Source organism: Eschrichtius robustus, chromosome 2, assembly GCF_028021215.1.
Source record: "Eschrichtius robustus isolate mEscRob2 chromosome 2, mEscRob2.pri, whole genome shotgun sequence".
Classification (NCBI taxonomy): Eukaryota; Metazoa; Chordata; class Mammalia; order Artiodactyla; family Eschrichtiidae; genus Eschrichtius; species Eschrichtius robustus.
The window spans coordinates 79,780,452-79,800,186 of record NC_090825.1 but is presented as its reverse complement, the minus strand read 5'-3'; the positions used below and the strand labels follow the sequence as shown (position 1 = coordinate 79,800,186).

The following is a 19,735-nucleotide window of genomic DNA, read 5'->3' as shown; positions in this document are numbered from 1 at the left end:
TCAGCTGGGAGTCAGGAAACCATGGCTCTAGTTAGCTGTGTGACCTTGGCTTCTTTGGAATCTGGTTTTCATGAAGGGATTGAATTTAAATGATCTCTAGATTCTGCTTTACCTCTGAAATTACATTTTTGTTATTAAGGCATAGGTATATTTTTCTTCATAGTATCAGGTTAAAAGTAAACCTGTCTGTCATTCAGTCATTATATTATTCAAGAGCAAAAAAGGATTGTTTTTTATGTGTGTGTGTTTATTTTTTTTTTTTAAATAACAAACAATGTTTAGGAGTTTTGGTGATTTGATGCCACCACACTAGTTATGATCATTTCTTTGCCTAGAATGGAAAACATTGGAAGCATTGCCCTATGCTTACCATTTATCTTTTTATATTTTACTTCTTCATGGACAAATGGGAACCTTCAGATATTTGTCATTTGCTACTGTGAAACAAAATTAGTTTGTTTTCATTATAAAAGTTTCCTCACAGTATATGCTTTGGGTCATCTTCTACATGAACGATACTTTTTTTTTTTTTAATTAATTTTTTATTTTTGGCTGTGTTGGTTCTTTGTTGCTGCACACGGGCTTTCTCTAGTTGCGGCGAGTGGGCGCTACTCTTCGTTCTGGTGCGCGGACTTCTCATTGTGGTGGCTTCTCTTGTTGCAGAGCACGGGCTCTAGGCACACGGGCTTCAGTCGTTGTGGCATGCAGGCTGTAGAGCGCAGGCTCAATAATTGCGGCGCACGGGCTTAGTTGCTCCGCAGCATGTGGGATCTTCCTGGACCAGGGATCGAACCTATGTCCCCTGCACTGGCAGGCGGATTTTTAACCACTGCACCACCCTGGAAGTCCTGATAGATGATACTTTATATTCTAGGAATTTTTGTATACTTTATACTTAAAATATACTGTTGAGAGGGAAGGAAATCTAAGAATATTATGATGTTTAATAACACTGAATGCCAATACACCATTACAAATTTGAAAGAAATTTCTAACCTCATACTGTGTAGTCTCATTTTGAATAGAGGGATATTTTTCTCGTGTATTTAGAATTCATTCCCAGAGAAATTGAATCTTTGTGGCATAGCTATAAAAAATGTATTTTGCATTCTAAGCTGTTTATTCCTACAGATTTTAAGAGTTGTAACTTGTTAGTGAATTATACATATTTTTTAAATGAGTAAGCCTTTTTTAAACAATGATTATTATTTCTCATGTTATTTATTAAGACAAGATGAAAAAATTAATTGCTTTTCAGATTCTTCCAGATGATCCTGATAAAAAACCACAAGCAAAACAGTTACAGACACGTGCGGACTACCTCATCAAATTACTTAGTAAAGATCTTGCAAGAAAAGAAGCTCAGAGGCTTTCTGGTGCAGTAAGTTAACATATGCTTAAGAGCAGTTTACTTTTGAATAAGATAAATCCAATTTTCTGATCACCCTAGGCACCTGTGGTTAGCATGGGCTCATCAGTATGTTTATCTGTAATTTAGCTTTATTTGAATATGGTAATATTTTGCCTTAAATGATCTCAGCATTCATGTTAAAACTCTAGTGAGTCCTATCTTTCAGAATGGGATCTGTTTTTTCCTAGTATTTAGAGAGAGAGTGGGAGCAACTTTTGGAGTGGATTGGAGTGCTTTTTGAGAGGACAGGCTTCCATTATTGTTTCATTTGGCGACATTGGGCAGCTTAAGGAATAGCATTAAAGATCACCAAGCTTATTTATGAGGGCGTTTCACAAAAGAAGGAAAAAGACACTAAAAGAGAGGTGATTGGAAACTAAAGCAACCCTTGAAAGTTTACCTGTGACCACAGTGTCAATAACTACCTATGTACTATTAAAAATAATTTCTAAGGCTATCTCTGGTGACATTGGATTAGTTGAAAATAATAATAATTTAGGAAGGTGAACAACCCTCCTATTTCTCTCTACTCTGTTTTTTTTTTTAAGAAATAATTACAGTTGGTTAGCATTTATTCACATTAATTTGTACTTGATTCATTAAGTTATATCACTTTTGTTGATAATAACTTTCTAAGATTGGTGTAGCTTAGTGCCAGCAGATTAAGGATTGGGTTGGAGTGTGTGTTCTTTAGCTTTATAGATGTGGTATTTAAGATTTTTTTTTAATGGAATCTGTGGGGTTGGTTAGAATAAAAATAATTATTTTTAGGGAGGTTCAAAAAGGAGGAAAGTAAGAGCTAAGAAGAATAAAGCAATGAAGTCTATAAAAATGAAAGAGGAAATAAAGAGCGATTCTTCTCCCCTGCCCTCAGAAAAGTCTGATGAAGATGATGATAAGGTAAGAATGTGTTTTAGAAAAGCAACCTGTTATATAGAAAGGGGACATGGCATATTTGAAGTTTGAAGTAAGGCTTGAAATTTTACTTTTAGATACTGAAGTTCTTTTTTATAGTTTGTTATGTAGTCTCATTTACAGAACAGAATTCTACCCATCCAATAGATTATATTTCACTAGAGGGATAGAGCAAAGGTCCTTCCTTTTCAAACATTTGCCATTTAAAGACATTCTGTCTCCTTTAATTTTGTTATGAATTTTGAATAGGATTGGCTTACCTTAATTTTTATAGGAAGGTAAATATTGCATGTATCATTACTAATGGGATTCTGAATTACTTCTCTCAGAATCCACATACATGCAATCCATGGTCATGCAAAGAAAAGAAATTAGTCTTTGTCGAGATTTGGTTAGTAATACATTGGCCATACTTGCACTTTTCAGGATGAGATCACTTCTGTGAAACATCCAAATAAAAAAGTTAAAACAGAAAGAGACAGTGAAGAAAAACCTGAGCCAGATGTTTGTATAAAGAAGGAACCAGAAGAAAAGAGGGAAGCGAAAGAAAAGGAAAATAAAAGAGAACTTAAAAGGGAGATAAAAGAAAAAGAGGATAAGAAAGATATAAAGGAAAAAGATTTTAAAGAGAAAAGAGAAAACAAAGTAAAAGAAGCTATACAGAAAGAAAAAGACATAAAGGAAGAAAAGGTATGCAAATCATAATATAAAATTTAGAAAGTGACACAACAGGATATTTACAGTTTAGGAGAATAAATTGCCTGTCAGCCCAATTAGTCTCAATAACTGAGTTCTTTAAAAATGCATATGGGTATCTAGTAGAGGAGAAGAACAGGTTTGAATCCTTTTTTAGATGCCTTACCTAAAAGGAATGTTACAGAATAGCTTTATTTTTGGTTTCCCCAAATGAAATGGGGGAAAGATAAAATAGATAAGAATGTTAAATGTGAGTAAACTTTATAGAATAAAATGAGACCATAGTTCTTCTGGAAGTGTTAATCATTTTTGCCTTTGTTGTTGTTATGTTTTTGTTTTATTTTCTCTTTTTCATCAGTTGAGTGAATCCAAGTCTGATAACAAGGAAAGATCTAAGAAATCTTCAGTGTCGGATGCTCCAGTTCATATCACTGCAAGTGGTGAACCAGTTCCCATATCTGAAGAATCTGAAGAGCTAGATCAGAAGACATTCAGCATAGTAAGTAGTAAAGTTTCTGGTTATTAGGAATAATTCATATAACATTTTATTTAATTTATATTCATCTTTTAAAACTTTAACTTTAGAAATATGTTTGAATTTGATAGCATTGCAGTTCAAGTTGACAAAAGCAATAGATTTAAATTTTGAAAGGTATCCTAAATTTAGAATCAACCTAGAAAAACTTCTTCATAAATTAAAGATTTTAAGAAGAGATATTTAGGGAATAAACTTTTTTTCCTCCAACTTTAGAATTTTAAAGTTTTCAGTTCCTGAGCCTATTATCCATATAACAGTGCTTTTTATCTACAGTGAAGGACCCTTCTTTTCTAATCTTTTACAGACCAGTGTTTTTAGAAAATAAAATAAAAATGAAAATGAAAATAGGAAAAAAAGAATATAAAATATAAACCCTGGTGTTGTATTACTAGATTCAGTAGGTATAAATTTGCACTGTCAAACTGATATAAAGGTTTCTAAAATTTCTGTACCTATCCTGCTTTGGACTAACACAGGTTCATAGACCACACTTTGAGTAACACTGGTCTAAAATATACTGGTTTTACATGCTACCATGCTTTTATATTCATCGAAGTCAGGGAGAATCTATCTTGGCCTTTCTCCAAAGGGTTTATTTGCTGTATATATTCAGGAACCCAAATAATCTTATGGGTGTAATCTTAAGTCAGTTTTATCACTGATACTAATCAAATGCTATACTTGAAAGATGGAAATTTTCACCTTCTAAAATTATATTTGTGTTTGACCTACTATGTCCTTTTAGATCCCCAGCTCACCTTCATGTCCCATTTTCTCCTGCTGTGTACTCTGACTAGATGATACTAAGGCTGAGAACGCATTTATTCATTTCCTACTGATTCCATTACATGCCCTAATACAGTTCCAGATATGCTCTTTAAATAACATAGTTCCTACCACAGTTTTCTTGTCCTCCTCACTTTTGGCTGTTTACAGCCCTCTAATCTCTGAGAATATTGGGGACATTCCCAGGTAAGCTGTTTCAGCTCCTGTCTTCCATCTTACTTACTTGAATGCACATATATCTTATCTCTTGACTTTCATTTTTATCTTTTCTCCAGGTTCACATGTTGTGATTCCTTAGCAACTTTTAAGGCTAACCTTTCTATTTATGGCCTAGATCTTAATCTAGCCTCTCTATCCATTTTCTATTGGTTTCTTGTTTTGGTTTGGTTTTTTTACCCCCTCTGTATTGGGTGGGAATGGGTGATGGTGTGATTTTGCTTTTCTGAGGTGAAAACACTGAACTCTTTCTGAACTGCTTCCCCTACACTATCTGCTCCATTACTGAGGTAGGTGAAATTGCACCTCTTACCTCTTCTTTGCCCACATTTCCTCCTTAGCCATCTGACTTGTTCATATAACCAGTGAAATGGAAAGTTTCCTTTTGTGCCCAGTGCATGAATTTCTTCTTCATTAACCTTCATAAATGATTTAAAATCTCTTGTATTATGGAAAGGAATAATGGAATAGTTTTAAACATGGACTCCAGAGCCAGATTTTCTGAGCTTGTATGATTAAGATTTTCTTGGTATATACATTTTATTGTATTCGGGAATAGCTCTGATTATTAAGAAATTCACTGGTCTTAGTCTTCATTTTTCTTGACATCTTTGCCTCATTTAGCATCTCTTGATTTTCTTATGTCTTATTGATCTGCCTTCCTAGATAGCAGTATAATTTAGCAGTCAAGAAAGTGTTTGAGGTCAAAACTGGGTTTCACAGATGTCATTTCATTCTAAGCTTCAATTTCTTTTTCTATAAAATAGAGTGAATGGTATTGCGAAGGTCTATTGTCAGAATCAAATTTAAAACAACGAACACACAGCCTCTGGTACCTAATAAGTGCTTTATAAATATTAGTTATCATTGCTCCAGTTCCCATCTTCAGGCCTTGACCTTAGCATAGATTTTAGTATCAATTCCTCTCTTTTTCCTCCACTCACATTCAGTCAATGAGTAAATCATATTGGCTCTAACACACTGGTTCAAGCCACAGCCATCTCTTTCCTAGATTATTTCAATAGCTTCATAGCTGTTCTCACTGCTTTCACCCTTCCCATCTCACTCTATGCCCTTTTCGTACCCCGGTTTGTACTCCACACAGCAACCCAGACTGACAATAACTGTTACAGGGATAACAAAGTCACCCCATGTTACTTTGCTGTTTAAAACCCTTGAATGGCTTTCCCTCTCGTTCAGGATAAAAGATTCATAACAATAGTCTAAAAGATACAGCATCTGGTTTACTCCCATCATCTCCTGCCGTTTGCCTGACTCACTTGGTTCCAGCGACACTGGAATTCATACTGTTCCCTTGAACATGTCAGACAAGTTGTAGGACATTTTTACTTGCTCTTCCCTCTGCTTGAAATGGCTTACTCCTTCGTTATCTTTAGATACCTGCTCAAGCATCACCCTTCTCTGAAATCTTAAGTAAGGTAGAAAGCTCCATGTTCTTTCTTGCTTTATTTATTTTTTTATCATGGTTGTCACCATCTTAAACACTATGTCTTGTTTATTTATTGGCTCTATTCTCCTACTAGACTACAGGTTCCATAAAAGCAGGGTCTCCGTTTTATTTACTGCTCTGTTTTCTGGGTCTAGAACAATGCCTAGAATATAGTATGTATTCAGCCTACATATGCTGAATAAATAATTTTCTAGCAGAATATAAACTAGAAAATTGAACAAGGAACAGAAAATGTAGAGAACAAATATGAGTAACACTAAAAATTAGAAAGGAAATTAAAAATTTCCCTTTTTTAAAAAAACATTAGGCTTGGCTGAGTTCTAATTTTAACTAAAGAATAAATGATTCCAGTGTTATTTAAATTATTCCTGACAAAAGATGGAAAGTTTCCCAACTGATTTGGAGAAACAGGTCAATAAAACAGAATAAAGTACTCATAAACAAATTCGCACATATAATATAGACACTTAATTGATAATAAGAAAGGCCCTTCACGGCAGTGATGTAAGGATTTCTTTTTTCAAATAAATGGTGGCATTGGGACAACTAAATATATTGTCTGTAGTTGATCCATCCTTGCATTCCCCAAGCTAACCCAACTTGCTACTCATGGATATAATTACCATAAAGTTGTTTTTGCATTTGTATACAATAAAATTTATCTGCAGTTTGCTTTTTTAGTAATATTTTAATTCTGGTTTTGGTATAAGGTTAACAGTTTTTATTACACAAATTGGACTTTACTGAATGGTACAGTTTGGGTGTGTTGTCCTTTTACTAGCATGCTAGTGCTGTGTAGGCCAAGGAAGAGGTTGGTTTCCATCAACTACCCCCATGTCCCTGACTGCCCAGATATGATAGAAGCAAAATTCATCATTAGCTACTTTGGCCCCAAGAATAGACAGGTTATACTTGTAGCTATATTGATGTTAATAGCTTTGCCACTATATTATATAAAGATTATTATTTATGTATTTATATATAAAAATAGCTTTGCCAATATATTACATAAAGATCTTTTTTTACATTTTATTCTATATTATAGTCAATACATAATATTAAGTTATACTCTGAAATATTTTAATGTTCTTTAAGTCTGTTTAGAATGGTGTTCTACAGTGTAAAAAGTAACCATTTTTATAAAAGGTAAGTAAAATCCAAGGCTTTTACTTAGGCAAAGATAAATGATAATGGAAAGCCTTGCTTTCTGAATAAAGTCTGAAGGAAAAATGCTTGATGTTTAAGAGCTGTGAGGTGAGATTTAATGCTCATTTCAGCATTAGACAATGCTATCTTTACTCAGGTAAGTAAGTATCATTGAAAGAAGTAGATCTTTGTTGAATTCATGGTTTTAATACATGTATTTGTGTTCTTATTATTTTCCTGTTTTAAAGTGTAAAGAAAGAATGAGGCCTGTCAAAGCAGCTTTGAAGCAACTTGATAGGCCCGAGAAAGGCCTTTCAGAAAGAGAACAACTGGAACATACTAGACAGTGCTTAATAAAAATTGGAGACCATATCACGGAATGTCTGAAAGAGTATACAAATCCTGAACAAATCAAGCAGTGGAGAAAGTAAGTGATGTATTTTTCAGGAAGTGTTAAATTTGTAATTTTGTAACCATCTATTTGTCTCTTGTATTTCAAATTTTTTTCTACTTCTGAAGTTTAGGTAACAAAAAGTTTAAAAAGGTAACCTGAGGATGATTGCTTTCACTTTTTCCTTTAACTTTAAAGCTTTTTATAAATAAGTGATTACTTAATTGTGCATCATGATAAACCACAGGTGGCATCTCTGCCTTTAAATAAATAGTGAAAGGCATTTCATTAAAATTCAGATTGCATTTTATTTTTAAAAATCTCCACAATTTATCAAATTATTCTCAGTAATATCTTCAGAGGTTGGTGTACCAATTTGTTAGATAAATTTAGCAATTCATCTTCTAAGTATCACTGTAAAGCCTTGCAAAACTCAATGTCCTCAAGCAATGTAAAATGCAGACTTCTGTTTTCCTCTTCATCTTAGAAGTGGCAGCAATTTGATTGATTTTAAAATTACAGTTGATTTTAAAATTATAAATCTGAACTGCTATAATATATACTAATCACTTAATGATTACCAAATCCAGGACACTGTTAAGCCAGACGACTAGACAGGATAGGAAAAAAATAAAATGAGCATAAACCAGTCATAGACATCTGTTTATTAGCCTTCTGATTTCTTTGCTACATGTAGTGCAGCTACATATCAAAACAAAAAACTTTAATGACACATTTCTGGAGGAGGCATGATGATTACACAAAAGTTAAAAAAAAATTTTCTATCCTTGTCCCTTTTCTTCTTAAACTCAACCAGGACCCCCATTTTAGAAAGAGGAGATAGAAGTTGATCGTGATCACTAGGCTTTTGAAAACAAGTGAAACTGAGCTCATGTCTAAAGAAACTGAAGCCATTCACAGACATGAAGAAGAGCCTAAAGTCATGTGCCTATAATGACATGGAATGATCACTGGAGTTGGCATTACAAGACATGCATGCTTAGTTCCATCCTGGCTAATTTTTGGCTTTGTGACCTTAAACAGTTACCAATATCTATGAGCCCCCCAGTATTATCATCTGTAAAATGATAAGGCACTGCATATTTTTCAGTTATTGAAGGATAATGATAAGATATATTATACAGAATGAGAGGCAATAATTCTCAAGTACTATTCATAGTGTCTAGTTGAATCTTTTATTTATGGTTGGAATATATATACACCGGAGCTTAATTGCTTTCCTTAAATACCGTAAAATAGAATTACTCCATCCTTCTCAAGCTCTTATCAACTCACACAGGGACCCCTAAAGTACAGAACCACAGGACATGAATACAGTAGAGTTTAATTATATATACTAGGATTAAATGAGAATATAGCGGAATTCCTCTATCTTTTTATATTTAAGATCCAAAGTTAAATAAATGTTCTCTGTCAGTGGCTCCCGGACATATTCTTGATTGTTGCTTGTCTGTGATAAAATTAGGGAAAAAAAGGAAATGCAGTGAGTTATTTTTAAAGCTAAATTTAGTTAATTTAAAGGATTATATTAAAGTTATTTTCTACTTTTTAGTGTAAAGGAGCTTATATTCTCTCTGACAAAACTTAATTGTGTACTACATACCAGTTTTTAAACCTTAATATAATTAGAGTTTAGATTTTTGAGGTTGTGAAGAAGGCAGAATATCTATTTTACCTGCTTTCTAGATTAGAAATAAGCAGCATCTCGTTGAAATTACATGTCGACTAATACAACTGGATGTTATTTCAGGTTTAGGTTGTTATTTATTAGGAAATGGGGGAGGGGGGGTAAAAAAACCTTTAAAAGAAGAGAGACCAAATAGCCAGGAGACATTTTTCTTTGTGTTCGCCCTTACCTCCCAAGGTTGTATTCCTCTTTTTACCCAGCTAGGCAAATTAGCTTTTGTTTTTCTTCCATTTAGCTCTCATCTACCTTGATTTCATATTCCTTGGTACTTATTCCTGCTGCCACTGTCTCTGGTTATACCAGATTCCTTTAACTGGGAAAGGCGAACAGAAAGACCCCCGTTGAAAAATATTTCAAAAGCAAATTCGTTTTTGCTCTGGTCTGAGTGCTGTCTTAGAGAAAGATTGGGGAAAAATGTAGAAGCAAGGGAGAGTCCCTTGTGTTAAGGTTGAACTTCTGACCACCCTGCCCTACTCCACTCCACCCCACAGAACACAGCTACAGTTACTGATTCTACAAAAGGAAGGAAGATCAAGACCTTACCTGTAATTTTAAAGATAGGGACTTCACCCATAATTATACAGCAGTTGATGTTAAGCAAACTTTTACAGTAACCATAATTATCTGCTTTATTTCTTGCTTATAGATGTTTATATATAAATATTTTGACCAAATGAATAGTTAGTGAGGAAATGCAACACTAGTTTTTATTTAAAAATCACTTATAATCAAGTGATAACCGTAATAATGTGTATTTGTGTTTCATTTGTATATCAAAGTACTTTCATATGCTTCATTCTAATTGATCCTTTTAAAAATGCTGTATTTAGGAAATCTTAATAGTTAATACTTCCATTTTTAGAGAAGAAAAAAATGGACTCAGGTGAATAGCTTTGTAGGGCTGGGACTGGGGTATGGCCAAGGAGGCGCACAGGGCATGAACTTTAACAACAAGATGCTCACTCTTACGCTAGTTCCAGGTCTGGAGTTTTGCCCAAGATCACACAATTCAGCAGGTGATATAATTAGGACCAGAATCTAATTTCAACTAGATTTTTTCTAGGGAAAAAGTATTCTTAAAAAGAAACTTAATTACTAACAAAAACACAGTTTATTAATTCCTACTTCTACTCTTTTGAGTTAACTGTAGAATGTAGATAGTCTAGAGATAGTCTATAAATTCATTTAAAGGCGATGAATTTTCTCAGCTGCTGTGGATTTCACTTCACTCAGTTATCATTTAATTTTTTCTAAGTTTGCTTATAAATTTTATTTCAAGGTTAATGTCATACCTATAGTGAAAGTTTTAATATCTTCTGGTGACCACTGCCCTAACAGTATTCTTAACAATTTAAAGACATGCTGATTCTTTTTAGCCTTTTGTTGCAGTAACAAAATGAAAACCAGATTATACTCATTTATCTTTAATAAATAACTCAAGTATTTTATAGATTAATAGAGCCCCTTGAACATTAGTCATAATTTTAATTTCATTTGTTTTTAAACAGGACCAAATTTGTATTTTACTTTATTTTTATTAAAATATAGTTGACTTACACTATTAATTTCAGGTATATAACATAGTGATTTGTAAATATACAGAGTTGTTATATTTATTGACTATATTCCCTGTGCTGTACGTTACATCACTGTGACTTATATTTATTTTCTTACTGGTAGTTTGTACCTCTTAATCCCCTTTACCTATTTTGCCCATGCACCTACGCACCTTCCCTCTGGCAAGCACTAGTTTGTTCTCTGTATCCGTGAGTCTGTTTCTGTTTGTTACATGTTCATTTGTTTTGTTTTTTTAGATTCCACGTATAAGTGAAATATATAGTATTTGTCTTTGTCTGACGTAGTTCATTTAGCATAATACCCTCTGGGTCCATCCATGTTGTTGCAAATGGCGAGATTTTATTCTTTTTTATGGCAGTGTAATATTTGTGTGTGTGTGTGTGTGTGAGAGAGAGAGTGTTCCACTTCTTTATCCATTCATCTATGGTTGGACACTTAGGTTGCTTCCATGTCTTGGCTATTGTAAAAATAATGCTACAGTGAACATGGGGGTGCATATATCTTTCCGAATTAGTGTTTTTATTTCCTTCAGAAAAGTACGGAGGAGTGGAATTGCTGAATCATATGGTAGCTCTATTTTTAATTTCTTGAGGAACCTCCATGCTGTTTTCCATAATGGCTGCACCAATTTACATTTCCAGCAACAGTGCATGAGGGCTCCATGTCCTCCACATCCTGGTCAACACTTGTTTTTCCTTTTTTATGATAGCCATTCTGACAGGTGTGAAGTGATATATCTCATTTTGGTTCTGATTTGCATTTCCCTTACGTTGAGCATCTTTTCATGTGCCTCTCAGCCATCTGTATGTCTTCTTTAGAAAAATACCTGCTCAGGTTCTCTGCCCATTTTTAATCAGTGTTTTGATACTTTAATTTTTAAATAAGCTGTTCTAATTTAATGTCAAACAAACAATGGATAATAATAGGATTTGGCTAATTAAGTTAGATATAAATTACAGAGATTTTACTATATTTAGTATTGAAGTTGTTGAATGATTTAATTTTCCCAACTGCTATCTGATAAACTTTTATCAAATTTGTTGAAAGAATTATCTTTCATGACTCGGTATTAGCTATTTCTTCATTCTTTCGTTTCATTGATAATTGATTACCGAGAGTAGTATAATCTAAAGAGCGTTTCAAAAGAAAAAACTAAATAATATTGACTCCAGTTAATGATATGCATGCTGAAGTATTTAGGGGGGAGATATACTAATACCTATAATTTTTCTTTGAAATGTATCAAACAAACACTAGAGGGATTGACAGAGGGATGGACATAATGGAATCATATGTGATAAAGCAAGCACAGTAAAATGCTAATAAGAGAATCTAGGTATTAGGTATATGGGTGATCATTGTAAAGTTCTTTTATCTTTGATGTATGAAAATTTTCATGATGTTGAAAATTAAGAAACAAAATAGCCTATGCATATGTATTATGAAAATGTCCCATTAGTTTAAAATAGCCTGCTAATATTAGTCTTTATAACTTGATATGCCTGTTAATATGCCATAATTTATTTAAATAGCCCAATTTTACAGGCTATATGAAGTATCACTATAGAAGCAAATTTTGAGAGTATTACACACACATATGCACATTAAATATAAGGGTTTGGGTGACTGCTCTTTAAACTGCAGTACAATTTTATAGTCTAGTTTTTGTAAAATTATAGATCAAAATATTGATGAGGAATAGGTATCATCATATACACAGTTAAGCAAAGAGCTGTCACAAACTAATTTAATTATAAATGGTAATTTATAATTAATAAAACAAAAAGAAAGGAAAGAAAACACTTGAGAAAGCCACAACTGTCTTAACAACACTGGCAAGAATTCTTTTAGAAAATCACCAGATACCCATCTCTGTATGCACATATGCTGGGATAATTTTGCAGTTATTGTATGACTCACAGATTTCTGATTTCCAAAGTTTACTAACACTTAGGAGTTTGCTAGCAAGCAGCTCTTCACACATATCGATGTCCAAAATCAAAAGGCTGGGAATTACTCATCTTAGTGGAAAGAGAATTAGGAGCCAGAGCCCTGCCTTCTAGCCTTACCTAGCTGTATGAGTTTAGGCAAGTCACTTAGCCTCATTACCCCATTTGTTCGTTTATTTTAAAAATTGTCTGCTACATTGACTGTGCCTACCTAAAGGCTGGTTATTTGTGGAATTAAGTAATAGAAAAGAGCTTTGAAAATATAAAAACTGTATAAAGTACCTAGCCAGACACAGGTTACGTACTTTATACAGTTCTCATTCAAGCCTTTGTAACAATGTATGTTTTGTAGTCATAGGCAATTGATGCTTGGTATTTGAGAGAAATATGTCTCAGCTGTTCAGAAATCCCCAAATTGGGACTTCCTGGTGGTCCAGTGGTAAAGAATCTGCCTTACAACGCAGGGGACGCAGGTTCGATCCCTGGTCAGGGAACTAAGATCCCATATGCTGCGGGGCAACTAAGCCCGCGTGCCACAACTACTGAGCTCGCGCACCTCAAGTAGACAGCCTGCGGGCCACAAACTACAGAGCCCACGCGCTCTGGAACCCGCACACCACAACTACAGAGCCCATGCACCCTGGAGCCTGCACACCACAACTAGAGAAGAGAAAACCCACACGTCGCAACGAAAGATCCCACGTGCCACAACTAAGACCTGACGCAGCCATAAATAAACAAATAAATCTTTTTTAAAAATCCCCCAATTAAGTGCTTCTGTATAACTTTATTTCTCCCATAAAAAAGAATGAGAATAGTTACTTTCTAGCTAAGAATTTTTGCTTCCTTAGGCCTTCTTTCTTCAATTAATATCCTGAGAGATGGCTTTCTTTTGGGAAGTCATTATTCACACACACAGAGTTTTATTATTTTTTAAAAATCACTTAAAATCTATTGCTTGACTCAGCAAAGATGTTGATGTTGGGTAGTCCACTAAACCTCCATCATTGGCTAATTAGTAATTTCTTTCCTCTGTTTATATAAGCAAGATTCAAAATCTTTAACATACCTACTGTAAAGCTAGTGGTTCAAGAAAAAATTGTAAATATATGAAGCTGTTACTTTTTCAGTGATGGCAGATAGACTTCAACTCAAGTGTCACTGGTTATTAGTGGCTCTGAGGAAGCTGTGTTGAGAAGGATTCAGAGACTGCATCTGAATTTATCATGAAGGAGTACCATGATCAATTACTGATCCCAGCCTTGGGAATGGGAAGAGAGACCTAAAGATACAATACTGTCCTTGGTTTATAGTGTCTGATCATGTTACTCTCATGACAATTACATCACAATTATAAAATGACAGTTGCTTTTTAATGCATTATTCAGGACCTTTCGTTCACAGGCTTAATCCATATTATCTGATGGTATCTTTACTCAAACTATTAACATAGTTTATTCCTTTTGTATCTAATCTGAACCACTATAAGAGTCCCTTCCTGATTTGTAAGTTTACTTCCCTTTGGTTTCAAATTAGGATTGATTACTACTTTTCAAATCCAAAGATTGTAAAATGAAGGAATTTGAAAGAGAAGTAAAAGTTAACAATGTCCAGTTTTATTTGGAATCTTATCCATATATGAAGTTTAAAAAAAAAAATGCTAGAAATAATCTCTTGAGACTGTGTTCCATAGAGGGCTAAGATGTGTATATTTCTGTGTAGAGGGAAGGGATTTCATTAAAAAGCTAAATATTTTCCACCAGACTAATTTGCCTTTTCTTCTTCTAGAAACCTGTGGATTTTTGTATCTAAGTTTACTGAGTTTGATGCAAGAAAATTACATAAATTATATAAGCATGCTATTAAAAAACGGCAGGAATCTCAGGTAAATTAATGCATCATTTTTTCTTTATGTTATTGAAACATTTTTCCTTACAGAAGAATTCAGTTAATAAATGTAGAAGGAATGAAGGAAATAGAAAATCTCACAATAAAAATTGTTGCAAGTAAGATCCTCCAAGGGAAGCTAAAATTAGTGGGCAAGAAAACAAGATATTGGCATAGTCTAAAAGTATCTCCTCCAAGATGTTTATTGATTACAAAGAGAAAAATAATAGCTCTGTAGAGGAGAAACCTGCCTCACACCACCTTAAACAAGCAATCAAAGTTAATGTCACCAGTAATAAGACATATTGACATCATGAAGCCCCTGCATTGTGTACTGAAAAAGGTACATCACTTCTGTGGAATTCCTGGCAAAAAAGCATCACTTCAATCCAATCATGAGAAAATATCAGATAAACCCCAATTGAGAAATACTCTATAAAATAGCTGTCTAGTATTCTTCAAAAGTATCAAGGTCATGGAAGACAAGAAAAACCTAAAGAGCTGTCCCAGTTTGGAGGAAACTAAGAAGACATGAAAACTGAGTATAATGGAGTACCAGATTGGATTCTGGAGGAAAAGGATCTCAGTGGAAAAATGTGAAATCTGAATAAAGTCTGTAGTTCAGTTAATAGTACTGTACCAGTATTAATTACTTAGTTTTGATCATTATACCATGGTTATATAAGATATTAACAGTAGGAGAAGCTGGTAAAAAGCATATGGGGACCCTCAGTACTATTTTTGCAGCTTTTCTGTAAGTCTAAAATTATTTCAAAGTCAAACTTTTTAAAAAGTCATGGGACAAATAGTTTATGCTTTTAAAAAATATCTGCAAATATTACATTTGTACATTCTAATATCTTGAGAACTTCTTTTAGCATAAGGATTTTCTGTATCCTGTTTTTTATAAGGGTGTTTGAAGCCACTTAAAAGATTCTTACACATGTGCATTTATTTTAGCAAAATAATGACCAGAACAGCAACTTGAATACTCAAGTGATTAGAAATCCAGGTAAGTAAGTCTTGCTAATTGTTTGGGAAAGTAAATTTTAAAATTGGGGGGGTTTTTTGGTGGGGGGTGTTTTAGATGATATATACCCATGTTATTATATCGAATCTAGTATCTTAATAATCCTTTTTAGCTTATTATTAACTTTCCCATAAATCAACCTATTACCACTTTCTAGAATTTATAGAATAATTGTTGAAATGAACATATTTTTAAAAAACATTATTTGGAATAATAATGTATTCTTTCTGTGTAAGAGTCACAGAAGTATAGTCTAAGAAGGAAAAGGGCCTTATACTTTTCGGTTGTGATTTTTCACATTTCAGATTAAAGTAACCTATTTGTAAGCCTTAGTATGGCTTTTATAAAGCCATTTCTAAATGCTTTAACTGCCTGTATTTGAGAACCGGTTTTGTTAGTTGGAGTTGAAACAGGATTTCTTATAATCTAGCAGTGAAGTTACTTTTGTTTACCATGTTATTTTTTTAAGTCATTAACAAAAGTTGGACACTTCTATCTAACAGATGTGGAAAGATTAAAAGAGAATACAAATCATGATGATAGCAGCAGGGACAGTTACTCATCTGATAGGCACTTATCTCAATATCATGATCATCATAAAGACCGACATCAGGGAGATTCTTATAAAAAGAGTGACTCTAGGAAAAGACCCTATTCTTCTTTTAGTAATGGTAAAGATCATCGTGATTGGGATCACTACAAGCAAGACAGCAGGTAAACTTGACAGTTTTAAAATTTTGCTTACTGATGTCTTCTTTATTTTATTTGCTGTATTTGACTTTTATCGGCCAATTCAGTCTTCAGGTAATCAAAATAAGTCTTATGTAAGGTAAAGGTTTCGTTTGTAAATAAGAAAAACTGAAATATAGTTCTTTTGGTTAATATTAAGAGCTGAATTTCTCTATAAAAATGGATTTTTAATTATAAATTTAAGATCAAAGTATACAATAAAAAAGTTTAGTGTAGGGAGTTCTGTAAGTCATGGGATTCATTATTGGTGGTTTTGGAGAATATTGGCTAAAATACTCTTAAAAATATAGTAAGTAAGGTAAAATAAAAGATTGATGGACTGTGGCTGAAGTGAGGTGGTGGTGAATTCTACATTCTATTCCATTAAAAAAAAAAACTCCTAATATTTGTGTGAGTAATTAATTTATGTGAAAACAATTCATTGAGTTTAAACTTGAAGCAATCTGAGATAGTCCTGAAATCAGGACGTTTTCTCCATATATTATTATTTTTCTGAAGCCTTTAAGTAGTAAACAACTGTAATATAATAATATATTTTACTCCTTTGTTGGTAAGGGAATATTTTCATTATAGTGATCATTACTGTAAACCAAACAAAAATACTGAGAAGGGTAAAAGTAAAGATCAGAAATAAGGAAGTTAGTAGGTTTTTTTGTATTTTAGTTGTGCTCACTGCAGTAATTTCTTCTGAGAAACACAGCCACATTATAAACATGTCAATTGTATAATGGCTCTTAAAATTAGAAAAAGGCACACAATGAAAAGGAAAAGCCATATTTGTAGTGGTAAATGTTTGTAATTTCACAGACTTACGTAACAATTTATTTTGTTTATAATAAGGACCTTTTGTGAACCAAAAACCATTAAATTATGTTTGGTGTATTTTATTTGAAAAGGCAAACATTTTAGAGATTACTTTTCATTAAACTGCCATAATTTTTTTAGCCAACTGCCACATTTATGTATGGAGTAAATTTCACAATGACTTATATATCAAGTCTTACTATATAAGTAATCAAATTAAGGAAGCTTTTAATAGGCATCACCAACCAATAAAAATTCTTTTACAAATTTATTTCATAGACTGTTTTAGAAGTTTTTATTTTTTTTCCTGCTTACAGGCTCATAAAAGGCTCTGATTTCAGGGGTATTTAGATTCATGTAGTTATCTTAATTCCAACTTTCAGATAGTTAAGATGTATTAAGACAAATGATGCATAGAATAAAAAGTAGCAACCAATCTAAAATGAGCATGAGAAATTAGATGCTACCTGAAGTGCTTTGTATGGTTTCACTTTAGTTTAATGAATGGAATAGTTTTTCCAAAGGCATGCAGAGATATTTCCAGTGATTTTTAAGCTCACTTATAAAGTTTTGTGATTAAACACTGAATTTGTATACAATTAAAAGTATGCTTTAAAGTAATTTTGTTTTATTTTTAATAAGATTTTGTTTATTTGGAAACATTTAATTAGCATTATTAATTTAACTAAAATTCCTAATTTCTCTTTTGTTAGATACTATAGTGATAGAGAGAAACACAGAAAACTGGATGATCACAGGAGTAGAGACCACAGGTCAAATTTGGAAGGAAGTTTAAAAGACAGAACTCATTCTGATCATCGTTCTCATTCAGATCATCGGTTGCATTCAGACCATCGGTCAAGTTCTGAATATACACACCATAAATCTTCCAGGGATTATAGGTATCACTCAGATTGGCAATTGGACCATAGAGCTTCCAGTAGTGGCTCTAGATCACCACTAGATCAGAGGTCTCCTTATGGCTCCAGATCTCCATTTGAACACTCAATTGAACACAGAAGTACACCTGAGCATACCTGGAGTAGTCGGAAAACATAACAAAAACTGATAGTGTCTTTCTGGACTTTTCTTTTAGCCATATATCATAAACCAACACAGTAATTGCCTTACATGACTTGAAAGATATAAACAGATCTTCTATCAGTAGCAGTATTGTTACTTCTTTCCAGGATGCAAGGTCTATTATCCCAACAGAAGAGAAAATATTTTTATATTTAAGGATTATGCTGCACTGTACTACAAATATTGTAGTACTTTTTCTTTTCTTTTTTAAAGAAATGGAAAATGTTTACTATTACAGGGACCTCAACACTGCCCTTCCATATAGGCTGGATAAAACTGTTTTTAAGTCAGTGGTTTTAGACTGACATCCATTTAAATTATGTTTGTATATGAACTGTACTCTGACCTGTGATCATGTTTCAGGAAGGAATGAAAGAGAGTTCTTTTCTTAATAAAGAAAACACACTCAAGGACTTTATTCACTTTCCAAAGCTACTTGTTTACATGTACACTGCAACCACCTTGCCGCTTTTCATCACAAGCTTGAATATTTAAATTCTGTACTTATATCTGTAAAATAGCCAGGAATTTCCTGTTTGTGATCTATTATTATGCCTTTTTACACACACAAACAATGGCTGTAAATTACTGTAAATGGATTAAACGAGCTTTCCTTACTTCCTTCCCCTTCTCAGGCTTTTTTTGACTGTTCCTTTCCCTACCAACTCAGGCCTTCTTATCATTTAAAAATATATATATCAGTGTAATAACACTTTTTAATGATTTGTCTTGATGGAGTCATTGTTTAGAATGTAAAAAAATGGGGAAAGGGGCCACTTAATTCCATTAGTCCTTTTTATATTGACTATTTTATTAGATACATGTTATTTCTTTCCTTTCCCTTTTTTAGTCAATATTGTGTAAGAAAATGGTGAGATGATAATGTAAAATCTAAACTGCATGCTCTGGAAACATTTTTTTCAGATGCATTTGGTTTAAAAGGGTAGGTGTATGAACACTTTCAGAATCCAAATGGCCAAAAGTTATTGTAAATCCATTTGTTTTCCTTTTCATGTGGGCAATAATGTCAAATGTGCTATGCAGCCAGGTAACATTTTAGATAAACTTGATTGACTTTTAATAAAAACTGTTACAATGCACACTGATTGTATATAAAAACCTTATATATGACAAATTAAATTTAAGAAAAAGGATATGTGGGCTCCTGTAATTTTCTGCTGCATTCTTATTCCCTCAAGCACTTAACTTTTTTTTTTAAGTAGTAACATTTAGCTTCTAGAAAAGGATATTTTGATAAGCAGTTGAATATTGTTAATGTGTAGCACTACAGTTAAATCTATTTTGAAGAATATATGAATCTATGAAGTAAAATTTAGATCATAGAAATCTCTGTTGGACTCTTGATTTTCTGCAGA

The 19,735-nt window shown here is 33.1% G+C and overlaps 1 protein-coding gene across 2 annotated transcripts in view; it reads left to right on the top strand.

Moving 5' to 3' along the window:
- CHD1 (chromodomain helicase DNA binding protein 1) overlaps positions 1 to 19,513 on the top strand; it is an 85,196-nt gene extending 65,683 nt beyond the window's left edge. Inside the window, exons 29-37 of one of the 2 annotated variants that reach the window (XM_068535677.1) lie at positions 1,259 to 1,381; positions 2,183 to 2,311; positions 2,753 to 3,016; positions 3,381 to 3,521; positions 7,428 to 7,606; positions 14,594 to 14,690; positions 15,653 to 15,704; positions 16,226 to 16,436; positions 17,990 to 19,513. In XM_068535677.1, coding sequence (XP_068391778.1) covers positions 1,259 to 1,381; positions 2,183 to 2,311; positions 2,753 to 3,016; positions 3,381 to 3,521; positions 7,428 to 7,606; positions 14,594 to 14,690; positions 15,653 to 15,704; positions 16,226 to 16,436; positions 17,990 to 18,335 — 1,542 coding nt within the window. In that variant the 3' untranslated portion in view covers positions 18,336 to 19,513. The remainder of the gene's footprint in view (positions 1 to 1,258; positions 1,382 to 2,182; positions 2,312 to 2,752; positions 3,017 to 3,380; positions 3,522 to 7,427; positions 7,607 to 14,593; positions 14,691 to 15,652; positions 15,705 to 16,225; positions 16,437 to 17,989) is intronic. The other variant, XM_068535678.1, reaches the window with a different exon arrangement.
- Positions 19,514 to 19,735: the final 222 nt, after the last annotated feature.